The sequence below is a fragment of the Hemiscyllium ocellatum genome, chromosome 11 (assembly GCF_020745735.1).
Source record: "Hemiscyllium ocellatum isolate sHemOce1 chromosome 11, sHemOce1.pat.X.cur, whole genome shotgun sequence".
Classification (NCBI taxonomy): Eukaryota; Metazoa; Chordata; class Chondrichthyes; order Orectolobiformes; family Hemiscylliidae; genus Hemiscyllium; species Hemiscyllium ocellatum.
In genome coordinates this window covers 4,136,606-4,149,868 of record NC_083411.1, presented here as the reverse complement: position 1 = coordinate 4,149,868, position 13,263 = coordinate 4,136,606, and the positions used below count along the sequence as shown (strand labels likewise).

The following is a 13,263-nucleotide window of genomic DNA, read 5'->3' as shown; positions in this document are numbered from 1 at the left end:
CTGGTCGGCATGGATGGGTTGGACTGAAGGGTCTGTTTTCACGCTGTACATCTTTATGACTCTATGTGCAGGTTAGCTGAGTTGGCCATGCTAAGTTGTCCATAGTGTTCAGAGATGTGTAGGTTAGGTGCATTAGTCAGGGTAAATATAGGATAATAGGGTAGGGAAATGGGTCTGGGTGGGTTACTCTTAGGAGGGTTGGTGTTAGCGAGTTGTGAGATTTGTAGCTCAGGTTGAGGTTCTGGATATAGGTTTGCTCGCTGCGCTACAAGGTTCATTTCCAGATGTTTTGTTACTTTACTAGGTAACACCTTCAGTGGGCCTCAGACTAGGCAATGCTGAGAATTGCTGCTTACTTATATGGTTGGGTTTCTTTTATGTGGAGAAAAGGGCCTGTTTCCACACTGTAGAGATTCTGTGATTAATATTATCTAAATAGTGCGAAATTGCAAATCTCAGACATGTGAAGTGATCTGGTGATGAAAGACAGAAGGTTAGTATGCAGGTACAGCAAGTAATCAGGAAAGCTAATAGAATGTGGCATTTTACTGTGAAGGGAAATGAATACAAGAGAAGAGAGATCATGCTTTAGTTACCGAATGAGTCTGTAGGTGGAGTACTATGGACAGTACTGGTCACTGTAATCACAGAAGGGTGGTAATGCACTGGATGGTTTATTACACTGACATAAACCAAAAGAACTGTGGATGCTGTAAATCAGAAACAAACACAGAAATTGCTGGAAAAGCTCAGCAGGTCTGGCAGCATCTGTGAAGAGAAATCAGACTTCACGCTTAGGGTTCAATGACCCTTCCTCCGACCCAGTGAGGAAGAGTCACCGGACCCAAAATATCTGATTTCTTTCCATAGATGCTGCCAGACCTGCTGAGCTTTTCCAGCAATTTCTGTCTTTGTTTACTAGATGAATCCCTAAATTGAGAAGATTGCCTTCTGAAGGAAAGCTGGACAGGTTAGACCTGTCTGGAGTTTAGAGGAGCCAGAGGTGACTGAATTGAAACATGTACAGTCCTGAGGGGACCTGTCCAGATAGATATTGAAAGGATGTTTCCTCTTGTGGGAAAATCTATAACTGTTCTCAAATAAGGGGGCACCCATCTAAAACAGAGATGACAAAACAGTTCTCTCTCAGAGGATCATGAGTCTTTAGTCTTTGTGAGTCTTTTGTTCCATGTTTGTATATTCCAGTGGATGTTTGATTGACGACAGGTTCGAAGGTTACAGTGTGGGGGTGGGGCAGGGCAGGAATGCTGGAGACAGCCAAAATAATGGGACCCAAACCCCAGCCAGCACAGCCATTTCTTACTGAATGGTGGAAGAGGCTCAAAGGGCCAGTTTCTGCTCCTGTTTCCTTCCGTTCAAGCTTTAAGGCAAAGTGTGTCAGAGTGCTGCTAGAAACGCACAGCAGGTCAGGCAGCATCCAAGGAGCAGGAAAATCGACACTTTGGACACAAGTCCTTCATCAGAAATGAGCTTCATTCCTGAAGAAGGGCTTTTGCCCAAAGTGTTGATTTTGGGCAAAAGCCCTTCATTTGCCTGACCTGCTGCGTTTTTCCAGCACCACTCTAATCTAGACTCTGATTTCCAGCAGTCCTCACTTATGCCTCTGTCAGAGTGTATCAGCTCAGCTGTTGCTTTGTTCTATCTCAGTTTTTTTTAATACTGTTGTGGGTTTGTTTGTTTCACCCTTTCACAGGCCCAGATCCAGATGGTCCATGAGAAGCTGGAAAGCGTGCACGCAATGTTCGAGCAGCGACAATTGTCCCTGAAGAAACTGGCTGTCAAGCAGGCCCGTCCTGTTCAACCAGTAGCACCACGACCAGAACCCTCTGCTCTGTCTTTAAAGAGCCCTTTCAATTCACCGAAACACGGTAACTATCCAGCTGGGATAAACTGGAACACAATCACTGAAGGTAACAAAGAGGAGCCAACATCTCAATCCAAGAATAGCATAAAGACTTTCTTAGTCTCAATTTCTGCAGCTAGTGAATTGATTGTGTGGGGACAGGTGCTTGGTGGGAGGCACCAATGTCAATACTGAGGAGACGTCCAGTTGATGTTCTGCCTTTCTATAGCACCCCTTTCACAAACGGATTTACAAGGGGGTCCCTGATTCACGAATGTTTGACTTACGAACCCAAATACTTGCCAATGCATCCCATGTTGGGGTTTAGCATTAAACACCCGACAAACAAACATTTCTTATATTTACGGAACGCTGCTTGATGTTGTCCTGTATTGTGTTCTGACTTGCGTACTAATGAATCTGCAATTGGACTCGGAATGGGATCTGTTCGCACCTGGGGTCTGCAGGTCAAATCCTTTAATATTATTAATTAGTCTTCACTGCAACGTGGGAAATCTGGAAGACGTGTTGTGCACAGAAAGCTCTCACAAACCATTGCATTATCAGGAGCAGGTGTTTTGCTCCACAGGATACAGAGGGAGAGCTATCCAGCTCTTACCGTAATGGGGGCCACCCCAGAGGACAAACGGAGTTGGGGTGGGGGAGGGGGTGTGGTGGGGGTGAGGTCCCTGTTCACCGTGAATTCAGAGGGTGGTACTTCAAGCATTGCGGTCCTCCAGCTGTGCCACACTGAAGTGTCAGCTGACATCTTTGGTTTCTTTTAGCCAGGAGATACCCCAGCCACCCACACTTCCCATTTCCAGTCAGGGGAGGGGCAGGGGGGGCTTGTGTGTTGGGGCTGGGTAGGGAGTCAGATCAATGCCCAGTTAAGATCCTAATGGGGCTGCCATTTGCCAAGGTGAGTTTTACAGAGAGCTGGCCTCACGTGGAAATGCTGTGATCAGAATTTCAAAAGAAAGATGAGAAATGTGGAGCACCTATCCCATTCATTTCCCCTTCCTATGCCCCTCAACCCCGCCTCTTGGCCTTTCATGCGTCCTGTGTTTGCCTACCCATCCACCACAACTCCCATATATTCACTGCCAGTTTATATCCCTGTATACCTACCCCTGTGACCTTTACTAGCCCTTGTTCCATTCTTTGCCCAATCATCTCCATGGTCCTTTTTAACTTTTATGTCAACTCAGACCTTGTACCCACCATCTTTGTCCTTCCTTGTCCGTCCCAACGCACTGTGTATCCACCAGGACAAAACCTCGGGAGCCATGTTGACAGTGTCCATATTATGATTGGAAAAAATAACGTTAAACATTGAAATTCCTTCAACGAATATCTTATGAAACTAAACATCAAGTACTTAACCTCTTTTATATACTAATATTTCAATTGTTTAAATATTTGGAACTATCCATCCAAATGCTCACTTGATAGGCACCACATTGTGAAAATTATAGTTTGGGAAATTAATTGTGCAGCAGCAATACAAAATAGCTAAAGTGAACAGATCATTCTGAAATGCCTAGCCTTATTTCAGCCTCCATAGAAATTTCGGACTGTTCTTTGGTAGGTTTGGTAGTCTGAATGAGTTTCTGTGCTTTGTATCTGCAAGCCTTCCTTTTCATATTCTCAAAGGATGTCTTACCTCCACCCGCCGAAGGTGCCCCAGGTTAATGTTCTGGGGATATGAATTCGAATCCCACCGTGCCCAAATGATGAAACTTAAATATGAAATCTGGAATTAAAGGCTAATCTAGTGGTGACGTGTGACCATTGTCAAAAACGCCATCTGATTCACTAATGTCAGCATGAACTGCTTGGTGCTCAGTGGTTAGCGTGGCTGCCTCTCAGTGCCAGGGATCTGCATTCAATTCCACCCTTGGGTGACTGTGTGGAGTTTGCACATTCTCCCCATTGGGTGCTTTGGTTTCCTCCTACACTTTAAAGATGTGCAGGTTAGGCAGATTGGTCATGGGAAATGGTCCCATCGTGTCCAAGTATGTGCAGACTGGATGGGTTCGTCATAGAAAATGCAAGGTTACAGGAATTGGGTAGGGTGGGATGCTGTTCAAGGGTTGGTGTGGACTCGATGGGCCAAATGGCCTGTTTTCACACTGTAGGGATTCTATTCCCAGGGCTCTACCATTAAGCGTGTAAGCCCTGCCCTGCTTTGCCTTAACAAAATGCAACCCCTCACATGTATCTAAATTAAACTCCATCTGCCACTCCTTGGCCCATTGGTCCATTTGATCAGGGCTCTGTTGTACTCTGAGAGAAAGACCAAGAATAAGCCACTCAGCCCTTCCAGTTTGCTCTCCCATTTACTAAGATCATGGCTGATCTGATTTTAACCTCAACTCTACATTCGTACGTCATCAAGAGTCTATCTCTGTCTGCCTAAAAATAGTTAAAGATTCTGCCTTTTGAGGAAGGGAATTCCAAAGAGTCTCAAACCTCTGGAGAAAAAAAAAGTTTCCTCATTTGGAGTTGTATAGATGCCACTATATTTTTAAACTTTGACCCTCTAGTTCTAGATTCTCCCCAAAATAAAATATCCTTTCCATATCATCCTTTCCACTCAGTCGGGTCCCCTCAGGATCTTATGTTTCAATTCATTCACCTCTGACCCTTCTAAACTCTAGGAGATACAGGGCCCAGCCTGCCCTGTCTTTCCTCATCAGGCAATCCCCTCATTCCAGGGATTAGTCTGGTAAACCTTTTATGAATAGCTTCCAATGCATTAGCATCCTTCCATAAGTACAGTGACCAGTGCATAATACAGCACTCCAGACATGGTCTTGCCAATGCCCTGTATAACTAAAGCATAAACTCCTTACTCTCGCATTCAATTCCCTTTGGAATAACCTAGAACCCTCAATGAGCTTTCCTGATTACTTGCTGTCCCTGCACACTAACCTTCAATGATTCATGGACAAAAATACCCAGATCACTCTCCTACCCAAATATTGATTAAGCTGCTTTGATTTCTAGTCTGATGTTTTAACCTGGTTTTATATGCATTAACCATTCATTGTTAACATCTCTGTTCAAACTTCGACATTGATAGGTTGCTCCTACATAATATTAATGCCACTTTCACCCAAAGCGCTCTTTGCTTCATTGTCAGTAAATGCAGCAACTTTAAAGTGTACCTGTCAACATGAGAGGCTTAATATTTCGCCATGATATTCCTCTGCCTCCTGTCTTAAAGCTAATGGTAACCTGTTTATTTGAGGTTGGAGTGATATCTCCACCAAACTGGTGGACAGTGGAAGACATTTATCTAAATGAAAAAAAAGTTAAGCAAACTCTCTGTAGCTGTGGAACAGGTTTGGAGTGGGAGGGGCAGGTGGGGGGTGAGTAAGGGATCAGGGTGGTGTTGATCAGCACAGGTTCTGGGTAGGGATGGGTGGATGGGGACAGTGCAGAATTGGGGGGTGGGGGTAGTCTGAGGAATAGCATTGGGGGAGAGGGACAAGAGTGGGGAAGTCTGGGTGGGAGAGGGAAGATAGGCGTTTACTCAACAGTTTTTTTTAATGGAGTCTGTTTACTTTGAAGCAGTAGATTCGAGTTCTGGGTCGAAATTCCCATTTGACATTTCCCTGTATGGAAAGAGAAACTCCAGAAAACCGCAGAATGCAAAGAAGGTAATTTGTGACACAACAACGTGGGCGCGGATGAGTTTCAGATGTAGGAATATCTCAGATACATTACATACAGCACCACAGAGAGATCTGACAGCAAGGATGGAGCAACAGGAAGAGAGCCAGTCATTTCCTGTTAGTGCTACAGAGAAATGGAGACAGATTCACGATGTGGCACAAAGCTATTCTGCCCCTTCTGTCTCTGCTGTTAAAAAATGAGCAATCTAGTCTTCAGCTACCTTCCAGCCCTTGGTCTGTAGGTTAAACATCTTGGGTACATAATAAAGTGGTTTTGAAATGCACTAAGGGTCTCGGTCTCTGCTAGTGATTTCCAGAGCTCCATCACCCTCCCAACATGGAACTCCAAGAGGATGGACCAAAAGTAGCAGTGTGAGATTCATCCAATCAGAGTTCTATTCATCAGTTTGGTGGGCCATCATTGTGTTTGGCTTGAATGGTCTGAGGACTGAATTGAGCTGGATTACAGCTTTGGAAGTGAATATTCTTCACTGCTGTTAGATGCATCAAAATCTGAGATAAGGCACAAAAGTGTGAGGTGGGAAGTGCTGGTCTTCCATCATCATCCAATCCTTAAACATTAAAAATAGGAGCTGGAGTAGGCCTTTCGGCCCTTCGAGCCTGCTCCACCATTCAATATGATCATTGCTGGTCATGCAATCTCAGTGTCCTTCGCTCGCATTCTCTCCATATCCCTCGATCCATAAGACCATGAGACATTGGAGCAGAAATTGGGCCACTTGGCCCATCAGGCTGCCCAACCTATTATGGCTGATACGTTTCTCAACCCATTCTCCCACTTTCTCCCTGTGACCCTTGGTCCACTTCACAATCAAGAACCATTTGTCAGTTCGTAGGAAGGGTCACTGGACCCGAAATGTTAACTCTGAATTCTCTCTACAATGCTGCCAGACCTGCTGAGCTTTTTCATCAATTTCTGCTTTTGTTTCTGATTTCCAGTCCCCGCAGTTCTTTTGGTTTTCAGCAGCCTACCTATCTCTGTCGTAACCCCGCCCCCACGCTTATTTCCGTCACGACGCATGACCCCGCCCCCACGTCGAGCAACGTCACCACGTCTAACTCCGCCCCTACTTCGATCTCTGTCCCCGCCCCCAGCTCCAGCTCCAGCTCCAGTCCCACACCAGGTCCTAGCTCCCAGCCTTGCCGGATTTTCACCATCCCTCCAGATCTCCCCCTCTCTGAGGATGAAAGATCAGTCCTCAGCAGGGGCCTCACCTTCGTTCCCCTACGCCCTCGGATTAATGAGTTCAACACGCGGCGAGATATTGAACAATTCTTCCGCCGCCTTCGCCTCCGTGCCTACTTTCACAACCAAGATTCCCGCCCACCCTCTGACGACCCCTTCTCCCGCCTCCAACACACCCCATCCACCTGGACACCCCGTGCAGGCCTCCTACCCGCCCTCGACCTCTTTATAGCCAACTGCCGCCGTGACATCAACCGACTCAACCTGTCCACCCCTCTCACCCACTCCAACCTCTCACCCTCAGAACGTGCAGCCCTCCACTCCCTCCGCTCCAATCCCAACCTCACCATCAAACCCGCAGACAAGGGAGGCGCGGTGGTAGTTTGGCGCACTGACCTGTACACCGCTGAAGCCAAACGCCAGCTCGCGGACGCCTCCTCTTATCGCCCCCTTGACCACGACCCCACCTCCCACCACCAAACCATCATCTCACAGACCATCCAGGACCTCATCACCTCAGGGGATCTCCCATCCACCGCCTCCAACCTCATAGTCCCACAACCCCGCACCGCCCGTTTCTACCTCCTGCCCAAAATCCACAAACCTGCCTGCCCCGGCCGACCCATTGTCTCAGCCTGCTCCTGCCCCACCGAACTCATCTCCCAATACCTCGACACGGTCCTGTCCCCTTTAGTCCAAGAACTCCCCACCTACGTTCGGGACACCACCCACGCCCTCCACCTCCTCCAGGATTTTCGCTTCCCCGGTCCCCAACGCCTTATTTTCACTATGGACATCCAGTCCCTGTACACCTCCATCCCCCATCACGAAGGACTCAAAGCCCTCCGCTTCTTCCTTTCCCGCCGCACTAACCAGTACCCTTCCACTGACACCCTCCTTCGACTGACTGAACTGGTCCTCACCCTGAATAACTTCTCTTTTCAATCCTCCCACTTCCTCCAAACTAAAGGAGTTGCCATGGGCACCCGCATGGGCCCCAGCTATGCCTGCCTCTTTGTAGGATATGTGGAACAGTCCATCTTCCGCAACTACACTGGCACCACCCCCCACCTTTTCCTCCGCTACATCGATGACTGTATCGGCGCTGCCTCGTGCTCCCACGAGGAGGTTGAACAGTTCATCAACTTTACTAACACCTTCCATCCCGACCTGAAATTCACCTGGACTGTCTCAGACTCCTCCCTCCCCTTCCTAGACCTTTCCATTTCTATCTCGGGCGACCGACTCAACACAGACATCTATTATAAACCGACTGACTCCCACAGCTACCTGGACTACACCTCCTCCCACCCTGCCCCCTGTAAAAACGCCATCCCATATTCCCAATTCCTTCGTCTCCGCCGCATCTGCTCCCAGGAGGACCAATTCCAACACCGCACAACCCAGATGGCCTCCTTCTTCAAGGACCGCAGATTCCCCCCAGACGTGATCGACGATGCCCTCCACCGCATCTCCTCCACTTCCCGCTCCTCCGCCCTTGAGCCCCGCTCCTCCAACCGCCACCAAGACAGAACCCCACTGGTTCTCACCTACCACCCCACCAACCTGCGCATACAACGTATTATCCGCCGCCATTTCCGCCACCTCCAAACGGACCCCACCACCAAGGATATATTTCCCTCCCCTCCCCTATCAGCGTTCCGCAAGGACCACTCCCTTCGTGACTCCCTTGTCAGATCCACACCCCCCACCAACCCAACCTCCACCCCCGGCACCTTCCCCTGCAACCGCAGGAAATGTAAAACTTGCGCCCACACCTCCACACTCACTTCCCTCCAAGGCCCCAAGGGATCCTTCCATATCCGCCACAAGTTCACCTGTACCTCCACACACATCATCTATTGCATCCGCTGCACCCGATGTGGCCTCCTCTATATTGGTGAGACAGGCCGCTTACTTGCGGAACGCTTCAGAGAACACCTCTGGGCCGCCCGAACCAACCAACCCAATCACCCCGTGGCTCAACACTTTAACTCCCCCTCCCACTCCACCGAGGACATGCAGGTCCTTGGACTCCTCCACCGGCAGAACACAACTACACGACGGCTGGAGGAGGAGCGCCTCATCTTCCGCCTGGGAACCCTCCAACCACAAGGTATGAATTCAGATTTCTCCAGCTTCCTCATTTCCCCTCCCCCCACCTTGTCTCAGTCGGTTCCCTCAACTCAGCACCGCCCTCCTAACCTGCAATCCTCTTCCTGACCTCTCCGCCCCCACCCCACTCCGGCCTATCACCCTCACCTTGACCTCCTTCCACCTATCCCACCTCCATCGCCCCTCCCCCTAGTCCCTCCTCCCTACCTTTTATCTCAGCCGGCTTGGCTCTCTCTCTCTTATTCCTGATGAAGGGCTTATGCTCGAAACGTCGAATTCTCTATTCCTGAGATGCTGCCTAACCTGCTGTGCTTTGACCAGCAACACATTTGCAGCTGTGATCTCCAGCATCTGCAGACCTCATTTTTTACCTATCTCTGTTTTAAATATTCACCAAGACCTAGCCTCCACAACCTTCTGTGGCAATGAATTCCACAGATTCACCACTCTCTGCCTGAAGGCATTTCTCCTTATCTCTGTTCAAAAGGGTCTTCCCTTTACTATAAGGATGTGCCCTCAGGTCCTAGTCTCTCCTATCAATGGAAACATCTTCCCAATGTCCACACTGTCCAGGCTTTTCTGTAAGTTTCAATTAGATTCCCCCCTCATTCTTCTAAGCTCCATTGAGCATAGATCCAAAGTCCTCAAATGTTCCTCATCTGTTAAGCCTTTCACCCTGGGATCATTCTCGTTAATCTCCTCTGGACCCGCTCCAGGGCCAGTACATCTTCCTCAAGTATGAGGTCAAAAATTGCTCTCAGGATTCTAAATATGATCTGACCAGAGCTTTATAAAACCTCAGAAATAATCCCTGCTTTTATATTCTACTCCTCTGGAAATAATTGCCAACATTGTGTTTGCCTTCCTAACTACTGAGTCAACCTGCAAGTTTACCTTGAGACAATACTGAACTATGAATCCTAAGTCCCTTTTTACTTCAGCTTTCTGAATATTCATCCTACCAAAGTGCATGACCTCACTTTCACATTCTCCAAACCTGTCCAAATCCTTCTGCAGTTGAAAATGTGTTGCTGGTTAAAGCACAGCAGGTCAGGCAGCATCCAAGGAACAGGAAATTCGACGTTTCGGGCATAAGCCCTTCATCAGGAATGAGGAGAGGGTGCCAGGCAGTCTAAGATAAAAGGTAGGGAGGAGGGACTTGGGGGAGGGGCGATGGAGATATGATAGGTGGAAGGAGGTCAAGGTGAGGGTGATAGGCCGGAGTGGGGTGGGGGCGGAGAGGTCAGGAAGAAGATTGCAGGTTAGGAGGGCGGTGCTGAGTTGAGGGAACCGACTGAGATGAGGTGGGGGGAGGGGAAATGAGGAAACTGGAGAAATCTGAGTTCATCCCTTGTGGTTGGAAGGGTTCCCAGGCAGAAGATGAGGCGCTCTTCCTCCAACCGTCGTGTTGTTATGTTTTGCCGGTGGAGAAATCCAAGGACCTGCATGTCCTCGGTGGAGTGGGGGGGAGAGTTAAAGTATTGAGCCACGGGGTGGTTGGGTTGGTTGGTCCGGGCGTCCCTGAGGTGTTCTCTGAAGCGTTCCGCAAGTAAGCGGCCCGTCTCCCCAATGTAGAGGAGGCCACATCGGGTGCAGCCGATGCTATAGATGATGTGTGTGGAGGTACAGGTGAACTTGTGGCGGATATGGAAGGATCCCTTGGGGCCTTGGAGGGAAGTGAGGGAGGAGGTGTGGGCGCAAGTTTTACATTTCCTGCGGTTGCAGGGGAAGGTGCCGGGAGTGGAGGTTGGCTTGGTGGGGGGTGTGGACCTGACGAGGGAGTCACGAAGGGAGTGGTCTTTGCGGAACGCTGATAGGGAAGGGGACGGAAATATATCCCTAGTGGTGGGGTCCGTTTGGAGGTGGCGGAAATGGCGGCGGATGATACGTTGTATACGGAGGTTGGTGGGGTGTAGGTGAGAACCAGTGGGGTTCTGTCTTGGTGGCGGTTGGAGGAGCGGGGCTCAAGGGCGGAGGAGCGGGAAGTGGAGGAGATGCGGTGGAGGGCATCGTCGATCACGTCTGGGGGGAATCTGCGGTCCTTGAAGAAGGAGGCCATCTGGGCTGTGCGGTGTTGGAACTGGTCCTCCTGGGAGCAGATGCGGCGGAGACGAAGGAATTGGGAATATGGGATGGGGTTTTTACAGGGGGCAGGGTGGGAGGAGGTGTAGTCCAGGTAGCTGTGGGAGTCAGTCAGTTTATAGTAGAAGACTGTGTTGAGTCGGTCGCCTGAGATAGAAATGGAAAGGTCTAGGAAGGGGAGGCAGGAGTCTGAGACAGTCCAGGTGAATTTGAGGTCGGGATGGAAGGTGTTAGTAAAGTTGATGAACTGTTCAACCTCCTCGTGGGAGCACGAGGCAGCGCCGATACAGTCATCGATGTAGCGGAGGAAAAGGTGGGGGGTGGTGCCAGTGTAGTTGCGGAAGATGGACTGTTCCACATATTCTACGAAGAGACAGGCATAGCTGGGGCCCATGCGGGTGGCCATGGCAACTCCTTTAGTTTGGAGGAAATGGGAGGATTGAAAAGAGAAGTTATTCAGCGTGAGGACCAGTTCAGTCAGTCGAAGGAGGGTGTCAGTGGAAGGGTACTGGTTGGTGCGGGGGGAAAGGAAGAAGCGGAGGGCTTTGAGTCCTTCGTGATGGGGGATGGAGGTGTACAGGGACTGGATGTCCATCGTGAAAATAAGGCGTTGGGGACCGGGGAAGCAAAAATCCTGGAGGAGGTGGAGGGCGTGGGTGGTGTCCCGAACGTAGGTGGGGAGTTCTTGGACTAAAGGGGACAGAACCGTGTCGAGGTACGCGGAGATGAATTCGGTGGGGCAGGAGCAGGCTGAGACAATGGGTCGGCCATGGCAGTCAGGTTTGTGGATTTTGGGCAGGAGGTAGAAACGGGCGGTGCGGGGTTGTGGGACTATGAGGTTGGAGGCGGTGGATGGGAGATCCCCGGAGGTGATGAGGTTATGGATGGTCTGGGAGATGATGGTTTGGTGGTGGGAGGTGGGATCATGGTCGAGGGGGCGATAAGAGGAGGCGTCCGCGAGTTGGCGTTTGGCCTCAGCGGTATTAAGGTCAGTGCGCCAAACTACTACCGCGCCTCCCTTGTCTGCTGGTTTGTTGGTGAGGTTGGGATTGGAGCGGAGGGAGTGGAGGGCTGCACGTTCTGAGGGTGAGAGGTTGGAGTGGGTAAGAGGGGTGGACAGGTTGAGTGGGTTAATGTCGCGGCGGCAGTTGGCTATAAATAGATCGAGGGCGGGTACCCTTCTGCAGCCTACCTGCCTCCTCAATGCCATCTGTCCCTCCATCTCTCTTTGCATCATCTGCAAACATAGCCAGAACGCCCTCAGTTCCTTCATCCAAATCATTAATGTACAAATGAAAAGTTGTGGTCCCAACACTGAGCCTTTGGAACACCACTAGTCACTGGCTGTAAGAAGTATCCTTTTATCCCTACTCTCTACTTTTTCCCATTAGCTGCAAGGACCACTTGCTGCTCCCTCTTGAATATATCTAATGAACTGGCCCCAGCATCCTGTGGGAGAGAATTCCACAGGTTCACAACTCTCTGAGTGAAGAAATTCTTCTTCATCTCAGTCCTGAATGGCTTACCCATTATTCTTAGATTATGACCCCTAGTTCTGGACTTCCCCAACAGGAACATTCTTTAAGTACATTTAAGTCGTCATTGGACAAGTATATGGACATACGTGGAATCGTGTAGGTTCGATGGGCTTCAGATTGGTATGACAGGTCGGCGCAACATCGAAGGCCGAAGGGCCTGTACTGCACTGTAACGTTCTATGTTGCTGTACCTGTCCCGCCCCATAGGATTTTGTATGTTTCAATGAGATCCCAGTTCTTCTGAAGCCCAGTCGATCCTTCAATTCCAGTTTTCAGTTTCTGTTCCCTCAGAGAGAGGTTTAAAATTAGGCTCACTGTCGGTCAGCATTGTGGAGAGGACATGGGGAGTTGGAAAGGGATGTCCATTCTGTGACTTGGTCCTTTCCAGACACCAGGAAGGATAGAAGCTGTTCAGGAATGGACTTTTGCTGTGGGGTGCTGTCGTGGAGTGGTTGCTCCATTGAGTCAGTGTGGGACAGCTCAGAGTTTGAAACAGTTGCTTCCTCACTAAAGATTTGGAATGAAACTCTGTTCTTCTCTGTGATAGACACGATCACGATGTAATCAGAAAAGCCCCTGTCAATCAGGAGAATTGGAGTGTGATACATCAGAGAAGGTAACATAAAGAGGAATATTTGCACAGGAGTTTGATCCAATTTTTATTTATCTCCCCACACCCAGATTGAGGTTATGCATGAAATCAGTCAAACAAGAAATGCATTGTACTCCCTAAATTCCGAAAGTGATGACAGCGTGGAAATCCTAAAAGGGTGAGAG

General features: G+C 49.4%; 1 protein-coding gene across 2 annotated transcripts in view; it reads left to right on the top strand.

The window, feature by feature from the left end:
- Positions 1–13,263, top strand: part of mcf2a (MCF.2 cell line derived transforming sequence a) — a 199,047-nt gene that overhangs the window by 137,286 nt on the left and 48,498 nt on the right. Inside the window, exons 13-15 of one of the 2 annotated variants that reach the window (XM_060832397.1) lie at positions 1,715–1,889; positions 5,444–5,529; positions 13,168–13,256. In XM_060832397.1, the coding sequence (XP_060688380.1) occupies positions 1,715–1,889; positions 5,444–5,529; positions 13,168–13,256 (350 nt within the window). Of the gene's footprint in view, positions 1–1,714; positions 1,890–5,440; positions 5,530–13,167; positions 13,257–13,263 lie in introns of both variants that reach the window. The other variant, XM_060832396.1, reaches the window with a different exon arrangement.